Consider the following 10,099-nt stretch of genomic DNA (forward strand, 5'->3'; position numbering starts at 1 on the left):
TAAGATCTTGTAAATGTGTTAGTAATATTTAAGATTAGAATAGTATGCATGATAAAAACAATACTAACACAAGTATTAAATTCAATCACGAGTATCGATTGTATGTAAGAAATACGGGTTAAGGTATTTAAGTAGTTTACTCAAATTGTAATACTTAATAAAAATACATATCTTGCAAGTATGATACTTGGAGTCATTTGCTTCTAAAATGAATATTTTAGAAGATATTTGGATTACTATCTAAGGTTAAGGAGCCTTAGTGTGCTATATAATTAGTACTAAGTTTCGAGGTACTACAAAGGTAGTTGATAACCATTATTAATTATGAACTGCAACAATGCGCAGGCGCGTACATTGTCCTATATATTATATTATTCCCTATGATCAAGTTGTGCATATTTCATTCAATGTTGATACGAGACACTATTGGATTCAAATTTGCCAACCAACAGATTTGTGGTCATGATATGACCAACCGCTAAAGAGTTGCCATGTGTGCTACTAATAACCAGCTTAACCATACTTAACTTAATTAACCAGTTTTAACCATATGTGATAATTAATGTCAGCTTCCTATTGGTTGGTCATACCATGACCACAAATCTGCTGGTTGGCAAATTTGAATCCAGACACTTATTGCTTAACCTTACCATCTCCTTAGTTTACACAAATAATATTGAAGTAAGCTAGACAACATCTTTTCCATGTAGATGGACGAAGTCGCCATCGTTTACTTTCTCTTAACACATCAGGTGATTTACACAAGCACAACTGCACATTTCCAAAAAAATAGCACAACTGCACAAGGCATGCCTGTAAATAAAGAAATTAAATCGCATTTGATAAGGTCTAGAACACAAGAAATAATCTTTACTCTATCAACATACACGATTTCTTTTTCTATGCCCTAAAAACTAAGAACTACTATACTAAACCATAATCTTGAACCGAAATTCTTGCTAGCTTATGAGCCAAATGATGTGTTGGTCACATTTTTGTAGAAGTGAACAAGTTGGTGATGCCGAAATATTATATATAAGGTACGTACAGGGTACCCATTGATTTGGTAATTGGACAACTTAGTTTTTTTTTTTCTTTGACCACTGGGTAGTTTTTTTTTTTTTTTTTAGGGTTAAAAGAGATAGTTCCATTTATCAAAGATCATGATAACCAAAACGGTCAAGCATGAATAGTCCGAAGACCATACAAGCAGCTAATAGGCAACGACTATGAATTGAAAAAACAACCTCAAAACTGCAGTCCAAAAATGTGGGCACTACCGAACTAGAAAATAAATAAAATAACTTCTAAACCTATAAAGCTTTAAAGCCAAGCACATTGTCATGATGAGTATAACACCTAAGACCCAATGATGTACGTTTCCACTCAACCGACCAGCTTTGTTGGCTAGAAATCGTCACTCCTCCATAAAGCCAACACAGACCAACCCAAAAAAGAAGAGAAAATGAAAGGTAGAAACGGAAGATAGGTAGAAACGGAAGATCGACCCAGCTCACCAAGGCCATAAAGCTGCAGTCCAGGAAACTCTCTGGCCCCCCGGCCTAACCATCTCCTCTCTCCCCTCCAGAGTCTTCCACTCTTCCAGCGCCGGACTCTCTGACCACTGGGATTAATTAAACTGATTAGAGTATGAAAAAATTAGCTAATTAAGATCGATACACATGCAGAAACTTAAATCATGGTAAATCTCCTTATTTAATATTGGACAAAAGAGCAACCTTATTGTACAAGAACAATATATGTCGAAACACATCCTACGATTCTAGTACGAGTTTCTCCAGGAGTTGAACGAAAGAAAGAACTGGCTGCATTGCTATCTCTCCCATATTAGCTGCTGCTTCTTTTTCAGTTGCATATTCCACCTTCATATCAACCAGGGTCTCCTTCTCACTGATAGCACTCAGCTGAAAAGTTGTTGTCAATGAAGAAAAATCACGCAGTGTTAGTGCTGGGCCTTCTAACACCTGCAGTGCAAATCGATACTGAGACTCATCTAGTTCCACAATCTTCTCCGTCTGCTGTCTTTTCGATAGTGGATCTGAAATTTTTGTGACCAAGAAACTTGCATCATATAAAAAAATATAGACCAACTTGTTCTTAGCTAGGGATAGGACCAAAAAGAGAATAATTTTGAACGAAAGTTTACAGTCCATTGTAAAAAGAACATATATATGAGAATCAATCGGAGTTCTCACCGCGGCCAAGTTTGAAGAGCAGAACAGAACCAAGGCCACCATCTCCTTCAACCACTTCGACACTTTGCACTATATCAGGCATAATCTTTGGCATAACAGAAACTAAATCCTTGGTCATGCCTTTCCACAGGGCTTCAACTCCAACCCCAACTGTTCTTTGAGCCTTTGTCTCTCTGGCCATGGCTCTCACTAACACAGAAATATCAATTAGATGTTATTGTATCACAATTCACAACTCCAATAGAGCTCAGGGGTATCCCTTTGAAAGTGTAAGAGTGGTACTTTTATTTATAAAAAAAAGTTCAGGAGCATATTTTTATATATAAAAGTTCAAAAGAGCTCAAGAGCATCTTTGATTGAGAAATTCCAGCGGTAGTTAGTGACATTCAGACCAAACAAATATGGTGACGAACTTGCTCCAACTGCTCCATCGTTTCTATGATTAATATTAAAGATGTCAAAATCTTGCACTATATCTTAGTGACATGATTGTACGGAAAGCCCCGAAAGTGTCACTCGATTGAAGCGCAAGTGCTGCTATTTACAATCGCAAAAGATCAGTAACACATTAGAAAATGCTCGGAATAAAGAAGACTGGAATTTCCCTTTCAATCAATTGGTTAGCTTTTGGTTTTTACCAGTTGAAGCTTTCTCGCAAGTTGCTCCCTTAATATCTTGCCTAAGTTTTGTGGTCTCTTTTTTCTTCTCTCTAATAAGGACAACCCTACCTAGCTAAGAATGAAACGTTCAATTCAATGTTGTATATAAGGTGCGCTTTAAGTGGTTTCCCAAAATGTGGTTCATCTCATTCAATTAATGGTACCTTGTTCTGTGTTCTCTTTCAAATTTGATTTTGCAGTCACCAAAGAAAAGAATCGTATAGAAGAACATATGAAAAAATGACACTAATACCTTATCTGTTTATGATAGTACTCCATCAATGAAGTATTCTAGATTAAAGGGGCATCTAGATTAAAGGGGCAAGCTGCAAGAAGGTCAGATGTACTAAGAAGAATGAAAATGAACATAAAAAAACAGACAATACGCTTCAATCACATGCCTTTAGCTCCAAGTCTCTAATCCCGACCCATTCAATTCTTTGCTTAACTTGATTATAGATCACTGTATCAAAGTCTTACCAAAGACAGCTAACTATCACGAGCCTCAAAGCATTGACCAAGATTTTCCATGCATCCCGCAAAGGACTTGAGAGAGATCCAACGTATAGCCCATGTTCCTTTTCCAAATCCAGAATGTATTTAGCAAAAGATATTGCCGAAACTCCCACTAGTGAGACTCTATAAAACCATCTGCACCAAAGTGATAGGTTCATCAGTGAGAAATTGAAGAGAGAAATTAAAAGATGGAGTTCTTAGCAGCAGGTAGCAACAAAAGCTTGTTGATCATTCTGCTATTCTGTGTTTCTGCCATACTACAGACTCGAGCAGAAACTAAAGTTTGCTACAGCAAGGGCAGTCCATGTTTTATGAAGAAGATACAATGCCCTACACAATGCCCGTCCTCTTCACCATCCGACCCCAAAGTAACTAAGGTCTGCGTTGTCAACTGTAACTCCCCCATATGCAAAGCTGAGTGCAAGAGTAAGAACATCCAACTTTTCTCTTTATTTTTGTCATTTCCGCCTGCAAATTTTATTCACTATATAATGCGACATTTTCCGGAAGATTCATGTGAATTTACTATCAATTATATGAATACTGACATATTTACAAGAAAATACTGACATTAATTTATATAAATTAACGTATCAGTTGGTGAATATATGGTGAGCCTAGTATATATATGTTGTGAAATGATCCTGATGTCTCTTTTTTCTTGTTGGATATAACAGACCGCAAGCCTAACTGCAATGGTCCTGGATCAGCATGCCATGACCCTCGCTTCATTGGTGGAGATGGCATTGTCTTTTACTTCCACGGCAAGAAAAACGAGCACTTCACCCTGGTTTCCGATCCCAACCTCCAAATCAATGCCCGCTTCATCGGTCTCCGCCCTAAAGGCCGAAGCAGGGACTACACATGGATTCAAGCCCTAGGACTTCTCTTTGACTCTAACAGCTTCACACTCGAGGCGACCCCATCACCAACATGGGATGATGAAGTTGATCACTTGAAATTCTCTTACAATGGTGAGGAGCTGATCATCCCAGGATCCGATCTCTCCGTTTGGCAATCTCAGGAATCTACCATTAGAGTGGAGAGAACATCAACCAATAACAGTGTCCTAGTCACTATCCCAGAAGTAGCTGAAATCTCAGTAAATGTGGTGCCTGTGACAAAGGAAGATGATAGGATCCACAAATATCAGTTACCATCGGATGACTGTTTTGCTCACCTTGAAGTGCAGTTCAGATTCTATGGCCTTTCCTCAAATGTTGAAGGAGTGCTTGGAAGGACTTACCAGCCGGATTTCAAGAACCCGGCAAAGCCAGGAGTAGCCATGGCAGTAGTTGGAGGTGAAGACAAGTACAAAACAAAGTCACTTGTTTCTGCCCATTGCATGGCTTGTGTGTTCACTCAGGCCGGTAATCAAAAGGATTCAATTGTGATGGAATACAGCAAGCTGGACTGCACTGATAATACCTTCAGTGGGAATGGAATAGTTTGCAGGAAATAATTTATGGATTTAATGATTTATTGTCAAGGTTGGAGAGTCATTTATCTTGGTTGTGAAGTATATATATAGTACTCCTAAAATAAAATCATTGAATGATGTATTCCTACATTAGTCATTTTTCAATATCAATTATTAAACGTGTACGTAGAAAGAATAAACGATTAATTGTGAGTAATATTACAAGGTTTTTTTTTTTTTAAACAACTCAAATATCATAATGGGTCTATAGTGAGTTGAACTCATAACCTTCTACTTACAAAGAATAGACTATGTAAGAGACTCCTATGGATTGGTATTGGGCAAAAGAGTAAAAGAGTGCGGCTATTGAGACCTCTAAATTTGCTCACTTGATCTCACTCTATTATAAATTATTAAATAACATATTTATCCTCTTACACAATGACTATTAAAGACACTAATTAAACAAAAAGTAATATTACATTTATTCTCTCTAAACTTTCTAATTCAATAATAATGCCATAATGGATTGCATTTTATTATTTTCCTTATTGATCTTTATTTTCTAGTTTTACCACATACTTATTAAAGTATTTATATATTTATATTATCATACATGTCACATGCATATACAAAGTGAAAATTTTTTACAAAAATTATGATCTATCAATTATTAAAATAATTTATCATCATGAGTATAAAAACAAAAAATATAAACTTACAAAAAAATAGTATATGTAAAATAGAAATACAAAAGTAACAAAAATATAGAATAGTTCATGTAAGAACATTTAGGGCTGGCATTTTGAGCCGAGCAAGCCGAACCAACCGAAATTCCAGCCGAGCCACTACCGAGTTGTACCGAAAGTTTGGCTTACCGAGAGTTCGGCTCGGCTCAACCGTACCATATCATGTATTCGGCTCGGTTACGGTATTGAGGTATTGCATACCCTCGGTATACCGAGCCTACCGAAATACATGTATAATTCAAAAATAGTGATGAATTTGCAAGAAGTGAGAGTCGAAACCCTCACCTCCTAGTTGGAAAGAATAGTCTCAAACCACTAGACCACACGTTCTCTTTACTGCATAATATACAAAAGCTAAATATAAATATATATGGAATAGTATTCACTTAATTAGTCCTTTTCTTACTTCTTCTTTCACTTTCTCAAATCCATTTAGTGCATGGTTTTCCTCCTCCTGACCTCCTCTAGCAATATATGCAGAACGCCAGAAGTCCAGAACTGGTATGCAAGTTCTTCCTCTTTGATTTTTTTAATTTTTATTCTAAAGGCTTTCTAAGTTCCAATAATCTCTTTACGTTTTATCAATTTATCATCATCTCCATCATCAAAGCTGTATCAACTCCTCTTTCACAATTCACTTTTTGTTTTGTTTCCTTCAGATCTTAGAATTTTGGTGAAGATGTGAGTTAGGTTTTTGTAATTTGCAGGTCTAGTATGCGAAACATGTCATCCAAGCTTAGAAAATCGAATGGGTTTTAACAGGTCTGGAATCAAATGAGCTTTCAGTTACTGTTTTTTCATCTTCTTCTCTAGATCGGTAATTTCGGTTAACAACCGACGCCAAACCGATATTTTCAGCAACCGACTGGTCGGGATACCGACTTTTCGGATCGGTTACGGTTTGGAAATCTCTATACCAAAGAAGATTGGCTAGGTAGCTGGTTTGGAACTAAAGAGTCGGTTACCGTACCTGACACGACCCACCCCGAATTTCACGTCCAACGCTCACGTCACACCATAATGCGGCTATATGCTACGCCATTAAGGTGGACAGACACATATGGCTAGCTAGCATTTATATACATACTCTCTCATAAATACATATTTATATCCACCGAAAATCCCATTTTCGGTAACTCTCCAAGAGAAATAAAAATCGTCAAATTAAAATGACGTTAAAATATTCCGCAACATTAATTGTTCAACCATGAACTATAGCATGCATTTATTTAAAATAAACGTCCACTCACAAATTAGGCCTAAGCCTGATGTCGATCTGGGGCCTCGTCTGCTCGAGCCTCCTCACGTCCTAGCTCAAGAGGGAGTGAGCTGATTGGAGGGGTTGCTGCACGGGAGGAGGGCTACAAAACGAGCCAAGGATCGCCGGTTTTGGTGGCCGGAGGAGGGAGTTCCGACGACCGGAAGTTCGGGGCAGTTTAACCTTTCGGGCGGCACCGCTCTCTCACGGCGGCGCTAGGGGGGCTGTCACCGGTCTAGAACGGTAGCTGGGTTGGAGACCGATCGATTGGGTCCGGTGCGGTAGTCTGGGGCGGCCGAACGGCGGCGGTCGGGCGGTCGGAATTCCGGCAGGGAAAGGCTCGGGTGCGGGAGAGGAGAGAGAGAATCGGGAGGGAGAGAGAAATTTTTGGGCTTAGCCCAACCGGTTCCAACCCATATATACCCAATCCAAATTTCAACACCCCAAAAATAATACCCCAATAAAAATTACCTTTTACTAGCAAAAATTTACCATTTTTACCGTCGTCATATTTTCTCCCACGAATAATTCCCCGAAATTAATCGTCCCTTAAAATATCTCTAGGGACCATTTAAACTATTACCTCAATGACAGGGACGGTAAAATTCTTATTATAATCAAGCTAGTAAATAAGGTAAAAATTTAAGGGTCGGGATGTGACAATCCTCCCCTCCTTATAAAAATTTCGTTCTCGAAATTGACATACCTGTCATCCGAAGAGATAGGGATACTGCTGCATCATTTGCTCCTCTGATTCCCAAGTAGCTTCTTCTACTTGATGACTCCTCCAAAGCACCTTGACAAGCGGGATTGTCTTGTTCCTAAGCACTTGCTCCTTCCGGTCGAGAATCTGAACCGGTTCCTCTTCATAGGTCAAATTCCTCGTCAAACTAATCGGCTGCTCTTGCAGCACATGAGAAGGATCGGCAATATACTTGCGAAGCATGGATACATGAAACACATTATGTATCCTAGTTAACTCTGGAGGCAAGGCTAATCGATAAGCAAGTGAGCCAACTCGCTCTATTATCTCATAAGGGCCAATATACCTCGGGCTAAGCTTCCCACGCTTCCCGAAACGCATAACCCCTTTCCAAGGAGATAATTTCAAGAACACCCAATCACCCACTTGAAATTCAAGATCTCTCCTACGGACATCTGCATAACTCTTCTGCCTACTTTGATCAGTCTTGAGTCTATCTTTAACCACTTTAATCTTCTCATTCGTAACATGGATTAACTCTGGGCCACAAAGCTCTTTTTCCCCTACTTCATTCCAACACAAAGGCGTACGACACTGCCTCCCATAAAGAGCCTCAAAGGGAGCCATACCAATGCTAGAATGATAGCTATTATTATAGGCAAATTCCATCAAAGATAGATTTTTATCCCAACTACCTCTGAACTGCATGGCACAAGCCCTCAACATATCCTCCAAAGTCTGAATAGTCCTCTCGGACTGCCCATCAGTCTGAGGATGAAAAGCAGTGCTGAAGAGTAATTGGGTACCTAAAGCTGCCTGAAGAGCTCTCCAGAATTTAGAAGCAAATCGAGGATCCCGATCTGACACTATTGATTCAGGAACACCATGAAGCCTCACAATTTCATTCACATAAAGCTCCGCCAATTTATCCAATTTATACTTCTTTCCCACTGGCAAGAAATGTGCAGACTTGGTGAGTCTATCCACAATCACCCAAATACCATCATGCCCTTCACGGGTACGAGGTAAACTAAAAACAAAATCCATGGTGATGTGGTCCCACTTCCACACTGGAATAGGCAACGGCTCAAACAACCCAGAAGGCTTCTGCCTTTCAGCCTTGACTTGCTGACAAATCAGACATCTACTCACATAAGCTGCAATTTCCCTCTTCATGTTTGGCCACTAATAATAATCCTTCAAAATCCGATACATTTTTGTGCTACCCGGATGAGCAGCATATGCAGAGCTATGAGCTTCCTCCATAATCTCACTCTTCAACTCTTCATTTCTTTTTGGAACACATAGCCGGTTCTTAAACAATAGAGTCCCATCTCTTCTAACTGAAAAATGATCGGCTGCGGCTCCATTCGAAGCTCTTTCCATCAATCGAACTATGGAAGGATCATTATACTGTGCTTCCCGCACTCTATCAACCAAAACTGGCCTCACATGAAAACTGGCTATCAAAGCACCAACCTCATCCACTGCTAAATCCACTCCTGTAGCTCGCAACTCACAAAGAAGCGGAACACGAACCATCTTTATATGAGATAAAGATATGGAGGGATTTCGACTAAGAGCATCAGCTACCACATTAGCTTTTCCAGGATGATACTCAATAGTGCAATCATAATCATTGATTAACTTCATCCATCTTCTCTGTCTCATATTAAGCTCTCTTTGAGTGAACACATACCGAAGACTCTTGTGATCGGTAAATATCTGACACCTGGCTCCATAAAGATAGTGTCTCCACAACTTGAGAGCAAAAACTACTGCTGCAAGCTCCAGATCATGAGTAGGATAATTCCCCTCATGCGGCTTCAATTGCCTAGAAGCGTAGGCAATAACTCGATCATGCTGCATCAAAACTCCTCCTAGACCCCGTCTAGAAGCATCACAATAGACCACATATTCTCCACTATCATCCGGAAGTGCCAAAACAGGAGCACTTGTCAAGCAATTCTTCAATTCTTGAAAACTTTGCTCGCATTGATCTGACCATTCAAACTTAACCCCCTTCCTGGTCAACTTTGTGAGAGGAGCAGCAATCTTTGAAAAATCTTTCACAAAGCGCCGATAATAACCTGCTAATCCCAAGAAACTACGAATCTCCGTCACAGTGGTGGGTCTTCTCTAATTCCACACTGCTTCCACCTTTTGGGGATCCACACTAACTCCTTCTGCAGAAATCACATGACCCAAAAACCCCATTTTATCTAGCCAAAACTCACACTTGCTAAACTTAGCAAATAACTGCGACTTTTCCAAAGTCCGCAATATTATTCTTAGATGCTTGGCATGCTCCTTCTCACTTCTTGAGTAAACCAATATGTCATCTATGAATACGATCACGAAACGATCAAGGTATGGACTAAACACCCTATTCATGAGATCCATGAACGCCGCGGGTGCATTAGTAAGTCCAAATGGCATCACCACAAACTCATAATGACCATATCGTGACCGAAAAGCAGTCTTGGCTATGTCCCCCTCTCAGATCCGCAACTGATGATAACCCGATCTCAAATCAATTTTAGAGAAAACAGAGGCACCCCTCAACTGATCAAACAAA

General features: G+C 39.5%; 2 protein-coding genes across 2 annotated transcripts; one reads left to right on the top strand and one right to left on the bottom strand.

Annotated features, from left to right (window-relative positions):
- Positions 1–1,334: 1,334 nt before the first annotated feature.
- LOC101309227 (pathogenesis-related protein 1-like) lies at positions 1,335–2,442 on the bottom strand. The gene is made up of 3 exons (XM_004294501.1): positions 2,217–2,442; positions 1,740–2,059; positions 1,335–1,624 (listed from the first exon to the last, which is right to left on the bottom strand). Exons 1-2 carry the CDS (start codon positions 2,395–2,397, stop codon positions 1,776–1,778), a joined length of 465 nt encoding a protein of 154 aa, XP_004294549.1. The 5' UTR covers positions 2,398–2,442; the 3' UTR covers positions 1,335–1,624; positions 1,740–1,775.
- A 1,108-nt stretch (positions 2,443–3,550) lies between these two features.
- On the top strand, positions 3,551–4,853 carry LOC101303594. The gene is made up of 2 exons (XM_004294481.1): positions 3,551–3,817; positions 4,069–4,853. Exons 1-2 carry the CDS (start codon positions 3,580–3,582, stop codon positions 4,851–4,853), a joined length of 1,023 nt encoding a protein of 340 aa, XP_004294529.1. The 5' UTR covers positions 3,551–3,579.
- The last annotated feature ends 5,246 nt before the right edge of the window (positions 4,854–10,099 follow it).

This window comes from Fragaria vesca, linkage group LG3 (assembly GCF_000184155.1).
Source record: "Fragaria vesca subsp. vesca linkage group LG3, FraVesHawaii_1.0, whole genome shotgun sequence".
Lineage (NCBI taxonomy): Eukaryota > Viridiplantae > Streptophyta > Magnoliopsida > Rosales > Rosaceae > Fragaria > Fragaria vesca.